The 16,297-nt window shown below is 36.2% G+C and overlaps 1 protein-coding gene across 5 annotated transcripts in view; it reads right to left on the bottom strand.

Annotated features, from left to right (window-relative positions):
* Positions 1–10,333: 10,333 nt before the first annotated feature.
* LOC135220958 (uncharacterized) overlaps positions 10,334–16,297 on the bottom strand; it is a 70,173-nt gene continuing 64,209 nt past the window's right edge. For all 5 annotated transcript variants that reach the window (XM_064258620.1, XM_064258624.1, XM_064258622.1 and 2 more), the window contains one exon: positions 10,334–14,324. In XM_064258620.1, the coding sequence (XP_064114690.1) occupies positions 13,365–14,324 (960 nt within the window). In that variant the 3' untranslated portion in view covers positions 10,334–13,364. The remainder of the gene's footprint in view (positions 14,325–16,297) is intronic.

Raw genomic sequence — 16,297 nt, 5'->3', positions numbered from 1 at the left:
TTCTAATTTTATTCTCAACTCTAGCTTGCGTGACAGCATACCGAAGATTTGAAGTTGGCTTTGCTTGCCGCTCGAGTCTTTACTCAACGTATCGTACTGCACTGGGGTGTTGGTCATTTCGTCTCCTACAGCCGATAAATAATACATCAAGGCGTTAAACATTCTTTGAAAACGATGTTTAATTAAACTAATTTTGTCCTTTGATCAATAAAATAATTTGCATGACACATTTATGTGCCTATTGGACTTTGATTTTCCACATGATTAGCCTAGGTCTATACTCTCTCGGATACGTAATATTAATGAATATTTTAAATGGGACAATATACTATATATATATATATATATATATATATATATATATATATATATAATATTATATATATATAATATATATACATATAAATATATATATATATATATATATATATATATATATATATATGATATATTAATCTGCTTTATTTGACTATTCCCGTTATTCTTGTTTATTAGCCATGTTCGCCTTTCTTCTTATCCTTTTCATAATTGCTTAACATAATTAACTCTGACCTAGCTATTCAAAGTCAAAAAGCAATCATAAAAAAATCAAACGAATATTAATTCAGTCTTATTTTTTATCGAATTCCTTGCATATCATCCTGTTTTCATTTGGACACGTTGGAGAGCTGTGGGAGTCAAAACTGACGAATACATTAAGAAAGGCTAACTTTCTGTAAAGCTTTCTTAGGTTGATCTTTCTATAGCTATTCATTTCTTCTAAATAGAAATTAATTCAAATTAATTTCACATGTATACCTAGACCTACTACCATAAGCATATTATAAGTAGCTGAAAGGATAAGAAAGAAATATGAAAGGTGACGTTCTCGTTTAAGTCTATTTCATATGGTTTTTTTTTTTTTCAAGAAAAACCTACTGCTTTAATAAACGGTTGCTCTTTGACGGCTACAGGGTGTAACACGAGTGTATGCAACATATTTTGTGGGATGAAAGATAAAGTTTCTTTGAACAGAAAAATATTTTATAAACGGTGCATTTTAAGGCGTCCGTTGTCGGTCGGTGCGGGCAATTTTAAAATAACCCGTCATCATTAGTGATGCTTTCACGAGATGGAGTTCGTAAAGTGAGAAGTCGGATCTAGTCGCCTGAGATGTAGAAGAGCGCGGTGCGTATAGGAAGTGATGGAAGGATTAGGCCTATGTTAATAAAGTATCTCCCAATAAAATGTATTCTTTAGGTTTGAAGAAAAAAAATGCATGCATCATTGAAACCGTGTTCCCTCCCTATCCGTGGTATTCCTGTGCCACCGAATAAAAAACAAAACAAAAAAGAGTAAGCCCTAACTTGGAATCTCTCATCCATCAAGGATAAGTTTGCCTATTCATTTAGACTTATTCATTAGAGAACTATCAAAGATTTCAAGTGTAGATTTAAAAACCTCTTCCTCTCCATCTAAAGTATTCATCAGACACCTGTCATAAGCGTAGAGCTAGTCATGATTCCTGGTTCAGTAATGTCGTGACGAGGCACTAGAATTCAAAATTCACAAATGAATGTTGCTCAGCAACATTTACACTATTGTATTGTCTTCTTTTGTGGTGCTTTGAGGTGTTCCACCTCTAGGCCCATGTTCTAAATTTTGCCGTTCTTTAAACAATTTGATTTTTCTATGTATGATTCTCTCCGGTTTATTAAGCTTTCTTGATATCTCTCCAACAGGAACTTGCACCGAATGCAGTGCAATAATTGTCTCTCGCTCATCTAGGGATGTTTCTTAGACCGATAAATGACACATTGACATTAGATTCCCGTACACATAACATCAAAAGCAATAGAGTGAGGTCGCCTGGTTCACACTGTTAGGATATGTTTTTTTTTTTTCTTTTTGGTTTTAAATTTGATAGCATTTTGTGAGATTCCAATGTTTTCTGTAAAATTTCTGTAAAATGGAAAAGTTCAACTACCTTCAACTTAATATTGAAATGATAATTTAAGGACTATGTTTATGCGATACTACTAGTGATAGGTGTCTCCTATCTATTTGGTAATGTATATCTATGGTTGTGATATGACGTATTTTATCACTTCGTAATATATGTGATGTTGCAACATTACCGGAGAGAGAGAGAGAGAGAGAGAGAGAGAGAGAGAGAGAATGGCGACAGTTGTTAATGATGATGTTTTATAGGATTACAAACAGTGGCCGGGTAGTTTGTCTTCTTTTTTCGACATCGCGTATTCAGGAACCCTTTTCTCCTTAAAGGAAATAGTGGTGGCCACAGCTATGAGTGAAAATAGATCAACGTGAAATGGCGGAACGGTACCGACGAAGATAGGGCTATGTATACTATGGTGCCTCCACTTGTATACATTTGAATTGAAATGTATTCTTGTCAATCGAAATGTGCGTGGTGTGATGGGGTGGACGACAGTTTTCTAAACGTGTGTGTGTGTGTCCAAGAATTGTGTAGACAGCACGCCTGGCGGAATAGTTCCGCCTGTCTGAGTATACCGCGACATGACGTCACGCATAACAGATGAGCCGCACATAAATGGCTGTGCCATGGTGCAACAGAAAAATTGGTTGTAAAAAATAAGAACGCCCATTTCAAAAAAAAAAAAAAAAAAAAAAAAAAAAAAAAATCACCGGGGTACTTAATGGAATAATACTACATGTGGAACACCTGAAATGCAACCAGAAAGGACCATGGGGAAATTGTCTATTTGACTTAGAACCGAAGGAGAAAATGTCACTCTACTTATCAATTAATCTATTCCGTCGAAATAACAATAAACTCCTTGATGACTCAACTGCATCACGGGAAAAATAAATCATAGCTATTACCGAAAAATGCCCAAAAAGGGTAAATTGGACGCGAGACTATGCAAATTTTACGCAAGAATACTATATAGGGATTTACTTACACAATTGACAAATAATAATAATAATAATAATAATAATAATAATAATAATAATAATAATAATGAATAATAATAAGAATATTTATATTTTTGGTAATAATAACCAAAAATATAAATATTCTTAATACCGAGTTCTATTCATTAAATAAATGAAGAAACAAACCAAATCGTCAGACTTGATTATAATTCATTTATATCACCAATTTTAACATCAAAGTTAAATGAGGATCAAATTATTGGGATATGAGTATATATATATTCGCTCATTTGCCAGAAAAGTGTCTTTACTCGAAAATTGCTATATTTCGGGAGAAGCAATCTAAAGTTGAAATTCTCTATACTTTGTCCATTTATATTTAGATGATTCTTTTACTGAGCTGTTTTAATGAAAACTACAAATAAGAAGTTTTTACCACAATATGGAATAAAGAACAGGCTATCTGCTGGTATCAATAGCTCAAAATATTTTTCGAGTTGTGAGACTCTTCTGGCAAATGAGCGATGGTCCGACTGACAGTTCTACGTTTTACACGTGGACATTCACCCTTCTAACAGTCGTGGGGGTGAACTGACAGGTATTACTGTCCTTTTATCCAGGTATTACTGTGGTAACTATCCCTTTGATCCAGGTATTATTGTAGTGACTGTCCCTACCCAGCGTTCTTTGGTGACACTCCCTTTGATCCAGGTATTACTGTGCTGTCTGTCACCTTTAACCAGGTATTAATGTGGTGACTGTCCAGGTATTACTATGCTGTCCCTCCCTTTTGTCCAGGTATTACTGTAAAAACTGTCCCCTTTATCCAGGTATTACTGTGAAGACCATCCCTTTTATCCAGGTATTACTGTGAAGACTATCTCTTTTATCAATGTATGACTGTGCTACAATTAACAAGGAAATTTGCATTTGAACGAACTGAAAAAAAAAAACGCCTTATATCCAGCACGTCGGGCTTGGCCAAAATGCACGTATTTTTTTCCCCTATATAATACAACCACCCCCCCCCCCCTTTTTATATGGAAAGTCGGGTATTTGGGTGGGTGAAAAATCATTGACTTACTTAACCTATCAGGGGGTCCCACCTAGGATGCCGGGGGGGGATTCGCTCTCATGAGCGTCCCCCCAACCTACTCTAATTTATGGAACTGTGAATTAAAATAACAGGGTTGCAAGCAAATGTAACCAAGTCAAAGGCACAGAAGGCCTTGCATAGCCAGTGCAGCAGCTTCAGGTTAGTTTTCACAAGAGCGCCGCCAACGACGAAACCCCACTTGAAGAAGACTCATGAAGTTATAATCCAAGAAGAGGAATCCAATGATGAAGAGTCACTTGATTTGAAATGTATAGTAAACAAGAGTTCTGTTCAACCTTATGTTGTTAGTTGTCAATTGAATCATAAGCCATTTTTATTTGAAATTGACACCGGTTCAGCTATTTCCACATTAAAGTATGATGATTTCAAGAAGTTGGATTGTACATTACTGAACTGCAGAACTAAATTGCAGGGTTATAACCAAGTGCCAATTAAAGTATTTGAGAAGGTCAAAGTTTAAAATTTTCAATACAAACAGCAAAATCTTTCAAACGTTGAATTCATAATTGTTAGGTCAGACTCCCCAAATAACTTGATTGGTAGGAATTTAATAGAGAAGTGCAATATAATTAATGTCCATCAGTTAAATATAAAAGATTTTGTTGAAAACTATAATGTAGATAGTTTGAAACCTCTTAAGAACTGTCAAGCCCGATTGTATCCTAAAGTTGGTCATGTTCCTGTTTTTCAGAAGGTCCGCACGGTGCCACTGACGTTATGCAGTGAGGTTGAGAGTGTGCTGCAAAAGCTTGAAAAAAATAAGATTATGGAAAGAGTACAATTGTCAGATTATGCCTCACCAATTGTTACTGTCAGGAAACAGAATGGATCCCTTAGGGTTTGTGGGGATTTTCGTAAAATAAATTAAATTCTTCATGAATCTAAATTCCCTTTACCTAATATGTCAGAATTAATTTCAAATATGTCTGGATATAAGTATTATACCAGACTTGATTTCAAGAAGGCTTATTTGCAAATAGAAGTTGCTCCAGAAGACCGTAAATATTTGGTTTGTTTGTTTGTATGGTGTTTTTACGTTGCATGGAACCAGCGGTTATTCAGCAACGGGGCCAACGGCTGTACGTGACTTCGAACCACGTCGAGAGTGAACTTCTATCACCAGATATACACATCTCTCACTCCTCAATGGAGTGGCCGAGAATCGAACTCGCGATCACCGAGGTGGGACGCCAACACCATACCAACCACGCCACTGAAGCGCTTGTAATATATGGTAATTAACACACTTTTGGTTCCATATAGATATTTATGGTTACCATTTGGTATCCATTCTGCTCCTGCAATATTTCAGAAGTTCATTTCCCAATTGTTAGCTTCTTATTTTGCTATTCATATCTGGATGATATTGTTATAGTGGAGACTCACCAGCTGAACATGATGAACATGCAACTAGCAGAGAGAAGAGCCCCATTAACTGTCCTTGTTTTCAGTTTGTTTCTTTGTTTAGTTTTAAAGAGGTTAACTTTACTGAACACTCGTTCGCATTCAGCATTAGAGTGCGGCAAGCAAAGAGCAGTTAGAGCGAAATTGGCTAGGTCTGAAAAACTAGACTCTTTTTGGGACACTTCTCCCCAGAACTTATCAGGTGACTCATTAACGAGATGCTTAAGTTCATGTTGCAATATGGGAAACATTCTCCATTGATCATTCAGCTTTTGAAGTAATGAGTGGTCATCTGGGGGTACACTCAGAGGAAGCTCTGATGCAAGAGGGAATAAGGAAGGGATTCTTTCTCTGAATTCTGATGAGAGAGCATTTTTTTGGACAGACAGTTTAACTTTGACAGGACACCATCATTGAAATTATACCTCTTCTTTATTTCTGAAAAAACTCCTGCTCTTGAGCTTTCTTTTCCTGTATGGAGGGATTTTTTAATGCCTGCATAACTTTAACTCCTAGGCACATTTGGCTGTCACTAAGATGCCTGTCATGTCTTTCAGGATTTACAGTATTTAGAACAGTTTTCATTACATAGGTCCTGTCCATAAATGAGAGAAGGAGGTCTCTGAATATCATGGACACTTTATCATGGAGAACTGTTATTGCTGCTTTATCTGACTGGAAAAATTTGTTGAACACAGTAAACTTTGGAAGAACCCAGTCAAGGAACATGAAATATAACTTCATGAAAGGATCATGGAGTTGATAATCAACTCTGTTGCTAATAGTTTCTCAGCGAGCCACTTCGAGAAAAATAGCTTCAGTGCCTCCCACTGTTCCAATAGCCTTTGAACCCCGTTACAATTGGAGACAAGCGGCGGCAAGCTATGTACGGTCTCTGAAATATATATATATAAATATATATATATATATATATATATTATATATATATATATATATATATTATATATATAATTAGAAATTAGCCTGTTTCATGGAGGAATTCAGCGACCACTTATATTTGTAATTATATGCTATCACCTTAGTTAATGATCGTACAAACAAACCGTACGATAAGAAAATGCTATCGTACATCGTTAATCAAGGCCGTTTTTTATCGTACATGTATACGATAATTTATCGTACGTGTGGCAACACTTCCCCCCCTCCCCCAACACAACCCTGTTTTTTACCTCCGCTTCTCCGCAACCCAAACGCCGCACGTCAGCAACACATTCTCAATACATATGTAATTCATACGGTTCATATCAGCACAGTATTGCGGAAAAAACAAGTGCATTTTTTATGCGGATGCTTGCGGACGGCTGGAACCCAGCAAAATTGGCATCCTCGATTCATTCGTATTTCATCCAAAGTTCTGTTGGACCTGGCCTTTAACCCTACATTTTGATAAAAACCTTAGCCTGTCTTAGGCAGCCCATAAAGCCCACCTATGTAGAGTACTTTCTGGTTAGCATCTTGAAATATGACCAACTGCAGAGATAGCTAATAACATTTATAAGGGTAGGACCCTGATAGTTGACTATGCTACGTTTGCATACTTAACTGTGCAGTATTTAACTAACTTCGGTATTTCCCACCCTAAATTCCCCGAGTGTTCCTCACTGCTGTTAGGCGGGAGGATCTGTAGACCTATGGTTTAGTTTTTATTGAGTAGATTGAGCTGACCTTTCGCTACTACCTAATTAGCTTAAGCTTTCCAACGGAGAGGGATTGTCAAAATCGTTAGGGCTAATCCCTATCTAAAAAGAAAATAGGTAACTACGAAAAACCTGTATTTACCTTTGTATAATAGCAGATTTTTTTTTTTACATACCTTAAACAGACGTAGATAAATGGATTCCAGGCCAATTTATGTGACAAAGATGGTAAGCGCAGTAGGCTAGGCTAGGGCTAACCAATGCGAAACAGATCAAGCATGGCTTTCATAGGGATACCTTTTTGTGTGACTACGTTAGACTATAATCTAATGAGAAATGACTAATAAAAAGGCAAATAACTTTTGTGTGGCTATACGAGTCAGTTTTCACAGCCGTAATAAAAAAAAAATCACAACAAACATTTAACAAGAGCACATCACAGGGGGGGGGGGGGGGGGGTGGGGGGCAGTTTATACACTAATGAAAGTAAACGAGACTTCACGTTCACGATCTCCGATTCCTTGGTTTGTCAGGCGCAACTTTCAAGACCCTTCTTTTCTTTTTTTGTGGAACCTGCTATAACATAATATATAGCTTTGAGGGACTACCTTATCCAGTGTCCAGTTCTGCATACAATACATTGGTTGTGTGGTGTTTTGTTACTTTACTTAATTAAAATGATTTACTTTGTTGTCCTTTATATTTTTATTGATTTGTTCCCTGTATACATACATGATTATATAATCATTATTTCATTAGACGAAATACAAGTATACACAGGGGCCATTGACTTGAAATGTAAGCTTCCAAAGAATGTTGGTTTCAACCTCCCACTGTAGACCCCACACTGCAGCAGTATGAACAGATCATGATACAGAACCAGTGATTTTTCATTGCATCAGGGGAGGCGCAAACCTGCGACATCTGAGCAGCATGCCACAACGCTAGCCACCATACCAGAATAAATGTGAATGTGTTGGATAAAACATGAATATTTTAAAGTCAAAATTCTGTTCGTTTAAACTTTGCTTTTTCCTTTGGCTCATGAATTTAATTTTTTTATAGATAATATTAGACATACACATTCACATTTATTCTGGTATGGTGGCTAGCGTTGTGGCATGCTGCTCAGAGTCCCGCAGGTTTGCGCCTCCCCCCCCCAACAAACCCACCCTGTTTTTTACCTCCGCTTCTCCGCAACCCAAACGCCGCACGTCAGCAACACATTCTCAATACATATGTAATTCATACGGTTCATATCAGCACAGTATTGCGGAAAAACAAGTGCATTTTTTATGCGGATGCTTGCTTGGACGGCTGGAACCCAGCAAAATTGGCATCCTCGATTCATTCGTATTTCATCCAAAGTTCTGTTGGACCTGGCCTTTACCCTACATTTTGATAAAAACCTTAGCCTGTCTTAGGCAGCCCATAAAGCCCCCACCTATGTAGAGTACTTCTGGTTAGCATCTTGAAATATGACCAACTGCAGAGATAGCTAATAACATTATAAGGGTAGGACCCTGATAGTTGACTTCAATGGAATGCCCAGGGATAGAACTTGTGGCCATCGAGGTGGCAGGCCAAGACCATACCGATCACATCACTGAGGCGCTATTTTCAGTAGTACTCTTAGCAGCAGCTGCAAATAATCTCTTCTTTTCCCAAAAAGTGAACATTCATCTAATTTATGATGTACTGATTAGGACAAAATACTAAGAGCTGAATGGTAAGAGTTCACTGAAAATTTATTTCCTCTAAACATTATCTTATTTTGCTTATTTGTAAAAGGGAAGTTTTAAAGTAAGCAAAATAAGATAAATAGTATTTCGAGGAATGAATTTTAACATTAAACTCTAGCATTTCATAATAATCACATCATCATATAGGCAGTCCCCGGGTTACGACGGGTTCGGGTTACGACGGGTTCGGGTTACGACGTTCCAAGGTTAAGGCGCTTCTTAATTGTACTCATCAGACATTATTTCCAGGGTTACGACGCCTACAACGCTGATCTGGCAGATGAAATATTATACCAAAAATACAAAATAATCAATATATGAAGGTTTTTTTTATGAAAAGTGCAATAAATATGCAGTTTACATAGTTTTCAATGCACCCAAAGCATTAAAAGTAAGGTTTTCTTAGGATTTTTTATGATGTTCCGGCTTACAACGATTTTCGGCTTACAACGTGTCTCAAGATCGGAACCCCCTTCGTAACGCAGGGACTGCCTCTAATTTGATCCATTTTTCACTTTTGTTACAGAGATGTTGATTCATCATTATTTGCAACCGTAATTATTTAAAAGCTACAAATTTGCACCATAAAGCACCAATTTTGATGTACCGTAAATGCCTTAACAAAACATAGCAGCAAACAATGAATTACTACTTAATTATTCTCCTACTCAAAGATACACGCAGAGGCAAATAAAAAAATTCCAATATTCAATAAGAACATTTAATATACTGAAATCTTCCATACACATTGTGTGACTTTGATAGGTACTTAAAGAAAGTAGGAGTTCACTGTATATACTGTAAACCAAGAACATGAATGTTGTCCATATATCCAAAAGGTTTACCCAGTTTCTAAAAACCAGAAAATCCCCTGAAGCATTTACTAACAGAACTAAGGGGTATCCTCTCAGTATAACATCACCTGCTAATATAACAAGAGATGTCAAATGTCTTGCAGTTTCATCCAACAGTGAGTATACTCATGTTTAATAACCTACTGCATACATATGCTAATTAAAAGAGCAGCTTTTGATAAAAGTATCTAAAAGAACTGAATAAAAGCAAAAGATCTTAAGCACTAAACTGTCCTCTTGGATGCATGGAATGTAACATCAGTATATACATGGACCCTAAATTTGAACTCCAAAAAGCTGTCCTAACATTTGGCTAAGTCCCACTCCAATAAAGAAATGAGTTATACATGACCACTGACTGCTCTAACTACACATGTCTTTTTGTCACCTTGACAAGATGCGAATATTAATAATTACTATATAGTGTAGTAGACATAGGAGTAAAACTCACTGTTTACATAAATGAGATGCAATTAACATTAACAGAAACTAAATTACTTTTTGTATCACCAAATATTAATCTACACAGTCAACAACTTGTTAAATTATACTTCAGTCAAATAACTGTCCTTATGTTTATTTTCCATTTCACTTGGCTGTACATTATTTACATTTTCAATTCAAAACTAATAAAATTAAATAAAATAAAATATTGTAATATAAATATATAAAATGCTCCACAGTACACATAACAATCAAAATGTGAGAAATATTCTCTTGTATACAATCTTATAAATATCTAATCTTTTATTACTTAATGGCTTTACAATCCTTTTGGCATTAAAAATAAAAATGAGATTTCACATCAAAATCTAGCTTTTAAAATCCTTTTGGTATATTTAACAAAATTAGATTTCACATCATATCCAAGTCATACTGCTGAGTAAAATGTTGCAGAAAAAACTAAAATTAGCATTCTTACAGCTCAAACTACAGTTCTGTCACCTTAATATTATAAGCAATGAAAATGAAACCTTGTTTGCTTGCTGAGTAAAAAATATTTTTTGCAACAAAAGTAATGAGTAATAATACACTACAGCAGTTAAGATATGGCGATATCTCACAGATGTGTTCAAAGGAGTGACATAACAAAAGTGACAAAATTACTATATTGAGACAGTTCAGTAATAATTTGGACCAACAAAAAGTTTAGGTATGCCCTCCCCTTCCCACTCTTACATATACATGCACACTCAGGTAGGACATGGTCTCCTAGGTTATGTTAGGGTGTATCCTTGTAAGTATTACGTTAGGTCTCATCAGGTAGGATGCTGTGTACCGTACTACGTTAGATAAGTTATATTTCAGTAAGTGCTGCTTGCATAAATTATATGCACACATTTAAAGACAGGCAGTGGTGTAGCTAGAGAGAGAGCAGGGGAGCAACCACTTTTCATAAGTAGCAACTTTCCAACATAATTTCAGTCCTTCAGTTCCTTTGTGCCCCATCTCTTTTTGCTTTAATGGTGGCTACATCAAAATAGAATTCATAGAAATGTACTCTAGATGTTAAGAGCTGCTTTATTTTTTGGGGGAGAAAAAAATAAATCTTAATCCACCAAATGGAATGTAGCAATGAAGTTGGCTAAAAAAAAATTGTAATTGTAACACAGCACATGAAGCATGGAGGGAAAAAAAAAGAAGTCCAGGAAAAGGGAATGTTCGGTGCCGAGGAATAATTCAGAAATACTTTTACTAAAGTGTAATCAGATTCTCTTATAAATAGCACATTTAGGGGGCTTGCATCTCCTGTATCTTACCAATAAACACCTACTCAGGTAGACTAGGGAAAAAATCGATGACTTTGCTATAAAAAAAAGTCTAATAGAAAGACTATTAGCGCTGCTTCATATATTTTTATACTACTCTCCAAAAACGTACGTGTTTTTACCATTTTCTTATAAACACAGTTTAGATTTCTCAGCTTGTTTTTGTTGTTTGTTTTATGGTATTTTTACGTTGCATGGAACCAGTGGTTATTCAGCAACGGGACCAACGGCTTTACGTGACTTTCGAACCATGTTAAGAGTGAACTTCTATCACCAGAAATCAGCTTAAAGTAAAACTTTTATTATTGTGTTTTGATGTAATATAAATATTTATGAATTCTCTTCAACCTTTAAATTACTTGTGTATGGACAACACACACAAAGCATCCTGATGAATTTACTTTCATGTTCTTGCTCCTAGTATTTTAGAGCCCAGACATGCTTCTTGGGCCAAAGTGGGCGGGGTGAAACCACTTTAGTCAGGTAAGGCTAAGTTAGGATGTATCCTTGTAACTACCAATGTCATATTTCCCTACACTGTATCTTAAAAGTTTTTCTTATGATTTGTAATGATTACGATGAATTAAACACATTTCACCCTGATGACGTCAAACCACCTGAGTTTGTTTCCCCTTAATTATTTTGACCGAGTAATCCTTTTATGATAAGACTATAGCTGCCAAATGAACTTTACCAGCCAATCATCTACATTACTGAAATATTCTTCAAACAAGATGTGTTCTAATTGGCTGAATAAAACATATTTCGAAACTTCGTCCTTCCTGTAAATGAAATGCATACTAATATTGGTTACTTATAAAAAGGACCATAAGAAATTCTGAGAGAGAGAGAGAGAGAGAGAGAGAGAGAGAGAGAGAGAGAGAGAGAGAGCATCAGTGCATCCAAATGCTGTGCACTGTAGGAGAGAGAGAGAACGCACCTAAGCCCCATAGGAGGGAAATGCCATCAGTGCACCTCATGCTGTGCACTGTAGGCATTGTGCATTTTTCTTTACAGCAACCCATTGGCCCCTAAATGCAACCCTTTTATGTCTTTTATTGTATCTCCATTCATATTCTCTTTCATCCATCTTACCTTCCACTCTCTCCTATCAATTGTTTCATAGTGCATTACACCTTCACTCTTCTTTCTCTCAATTTCCCTTTCACTCCTGAATGACCTCGTAAGTCCTTGAGCTTGGCCTTTGGTCTATATTGTACATTCTATTCCACTCTAACACACACATAAGTCTCTTTCCATAAAAGAAAAATTCCAAATCTACACAAGCCATAACTTATTAAAGAAAAAAAGAAAAAGACAAAGGGTGCTACTCTCCAAGAGCAACTGAAAGCAGGCTTTTGATAGATCAGTTCTTCAGAAGTAGTAAAGGTGCCTTCAGAAGCCGTTTACATTGTCACTTCATTACAATAATATTTAATTTACTCCTCTGAAGTCTGTCTCTGATTTTTCACTCTTAAGTTATATTACTCCTTTGATACTAACCAGCTTTAAATTCATTTCATGATATAGCTTAGCTGATAAGAACTTTTGTAACTCAATCTTTGCCAAAAAACAATCTGGACATAGGCTGATGTGAAATCTTCAAGACTCATGCAAGTGCCACAAGCATCAATAGAAAGACTGCTTTAGTGTTTCATACCAAATATGTAATTACCAAAAATATTTTTGGCTTGATTTTATGTCCTATTTGCACTGATGTAATAAAAGACTTTAGTTGTTGTAACATCTGCCTTGTACTGATATGATTCTGAACTAGAGTTCTCAACATACTTGAGATAAAATGTCAGGTCTCTGGGTTATAGCGTTAAATGAACAATATTCAAGGACATCTTAAGACAAGCATGTCACAAACAAGAAAAAGATAAAAAGATACCTAGTGTGGTAATACTACATAAAGCCTAATATAGAGTGTTCATATAATTTCTACCATGAATATATGGTAATGCTCCAGTTTGATTGTCCTGATTCTCACCGTGGTGGTGGTACTGTTGCAGTCTTCCCAAGTGATCAATACCATGAATATTGTTTATATGATATGGGTGCAAAGCAGCTCTAGTATCATATGGGATATTGCCATGATGGTACAGTTGTGCTGCTCTCATCTGTTCACTCTCATGAATTCTGTGTTGAAGATGATGACTGCTGTTCTCAATATTGTGCTGATGATACAAATGAGGTGCACCAGGATGAACCTCATTACGAATATCTCTGTGATGTAGTTGCTGAACCTTGTCAGGTTGACAAACATCTTGAACAGGAGTGTGATGGTAGTCTTCTGATATTTCACTGCGACGATCATCCCTCATAGTATTTTGAGTAACATTACGATGGTGAATTTGGTTATGATGCTGATCAGGCATTTCATGTGGTAAAAGGTACGACTCTTGCTTAATTTCTTGTTTTTCAGGTAACTCGTGGGGTAAAAGATATGTGTCCTGCTTTGTTCCTTGTGCAACTTTTGAATTAGGGCTCATAGTTTGGTGTGGTTCTTGTATTTCATGTGATAAAATATAATTTTCCTGTTTTTCTACCTGCCCAATGCTTGAGCAATTTCTCATACCAGGATGTTGCTGTTCGGGCATTTCATGTGGTAATAAGTAAGTTTTTTGGTTTGTGTCTTGTACATCTTCACGGTGCTGACCTGCTTCTGGTTCTTTATCTGGTATCTCATGTGGAAGAAGGTAAGTTTCATTTGTAACTTTAGGAGGAGAACCTACAACTGTCTCTTTATCTGGTATTTCATGGGGTAAAAGGTAAGTTTCTTCATTAAAAGACTGTCCTTTTGGCAGATTCTCAAGTGAATCAGCAGGAACCATATCCCCTTGCTGACTCTCCATTGCTGCTATATGTTGCGTTTGCTAAAGAAAGAAACAGAAAAGTTATAATTCTACATAACAACACAACTTTGCAACAATACAGTATGAATGGATTAAAAATAAACTCAACTGCTAGCGATTACACTAAATTTAAACTTTTTCTCTTTGATTATCCATCTTAAGGAAATTCAGCAAAGATTTTTCATTTCCCAATGTATAGACAAGGAAATCAGAACATAAGGTTAACATTACAAATAAGTAGTACTTATATCCCAGAAACAATTACATATTGTTGACTTAGCATACCAGGAATGGAGTGAATTTCTACTGTCAAAGTATTTAAAGTTGTTCTCAAGGCCTTACTAATGATAAAGCGTCTTGACAAACTCTGTGGTTAACTTACTGAAGGTCATGATTGTTTTGTGAATGTTGAAGTGACTGCTTAATGCTTAATATGTATGTAACAGTAACTCAAATGAAGCTTCAGCTTACAACTTGACATTTGCATGAACAAAAAACACTGGTATGTGCTTTTAGATTAGTCATTTGTACGAAACGAAAATGACTGGAAGTTTTACTTCTAGATAAGTCATTTATATCAAAGAAAAATGACTAGTATGTATTTTTAGCTAAGATAATATTGACTGACATCTAATAATACTGAACATAATAGAACATTCAATACAATCATAAAATTATGTTTTATATAAATTTTCATAATAAAATTTATTATTTGGATACTTACCTACTGTTAAAGTGGACCCACCCAGCCTCCCCACAACTTAGTGGACTGTCAAGGAGAATTCTGACGAGCTAAAACATTCGAAACTCACCTGGTGGAGAACAGGTAAACTAGACAGTCATCCAGGCAGCCATTCAAGTTTTTGTTTGAATGTCAACTTTCCTAATCGGCGGAGAGATAAAGCTAAATTTAACAGTAGGTAAGTATCCAAATAATAAATTTTATTATGAAAATTTATATTATTTAAGATGAATCTTACCTACTGTTAAATTTAGCCGATTCCCACATTAAGAAGAGGATGTTGGGTAGTGCAGCTAGACAAAATTTCGCTCAGCCATTCAAGCTAAAGGTTTCTTGTAAGAAACCCAAAACATTCTCACCTGATCTGGAATCCTTGGTGGATTTTACTACCACCAGAAGTTGGATTCCATTCAGGGAGCAAGGTTCTCATACGTATGCAGCAAAGAGCAGCCTTACTGATAAAACCGCTTCAATTCAGCCAGCATGAAATGCAAGCGGTATGAGGGACCTCTGTGTTTGGGTCCAAAAGCCCTATCAAATGACAGTCACTTAAAATAAATACCTTTAGGATATAAAGGTACACTCCTATTCAAAATTTGTATATCTTCACGCTCCTCAAAATATTAAAAATGATATTGTTATGATACAATAAAGTTTGTTCATACTTACCTGGCAGATATATATATAGCTGTATTTTCTGAAGTCCGACAGAATTTTAAAAACTTCCGACACACGCAGTGGTCGGTCAGGTGGTTAGTACCCATTCCCGCCGCTGGGAGGCGGGTATCAGGAACCATTCCCATTTTCTATTCATAATTTTTATTTCCACTGTCCCCCTGAGGGGAGGTGGGTGGGTACTTGATTATATAGATCTGCAGGTAAGTATGCCAGGTAAGTATGAACAAACTTTATTGTATCATAACAATATCATTTTGTTCATGAAACTTACCTGTCAGATATATATATACGTAGCTGAATCCCACCTTTGGAGGTGGGAAGGGACAGAATAGAAGGATTTTGGGAAACAAATGCATGCAGATGATTTACATCTTGGTTCCACCTGTTAGCATAGCTGACTTCGTGATTACTGTCACCCAAGTCTGCTTCTGCTTTACTAGAGTTGCCAGTGAGGTAGAGACCTATAAAGCTGGTGCACTCCAGATGATCTGTCAACGGGGGCGTGACCACAATGTGACTAGACCATATTGACCATACCATGAGGGCTAAGAAGTAAAATAAATATATATATATA

The sequence above is a fragment of the Macrobrachium nipponense genome, chromosome 2 (assembly GCF_015104395.2).
Source record: "Macrobrachium nipponense isolate FS-2020 chromosome 2, ASM1510439v2, whole genome shotgun sequence".
Taxonomy (NCBI): domain Eukaryota; kingdom Metazoa; phylum Arthropoda; class Malacostraca; order Decapoda; family Palaemonidae; genus Macrobrachium; species Macrobrachium nipponense.
The sequence above is the reverse complement of the archived record's forward strand: the minus strand, read 5'-3'. Positions and strand labels throughout refer to the sequence as shown.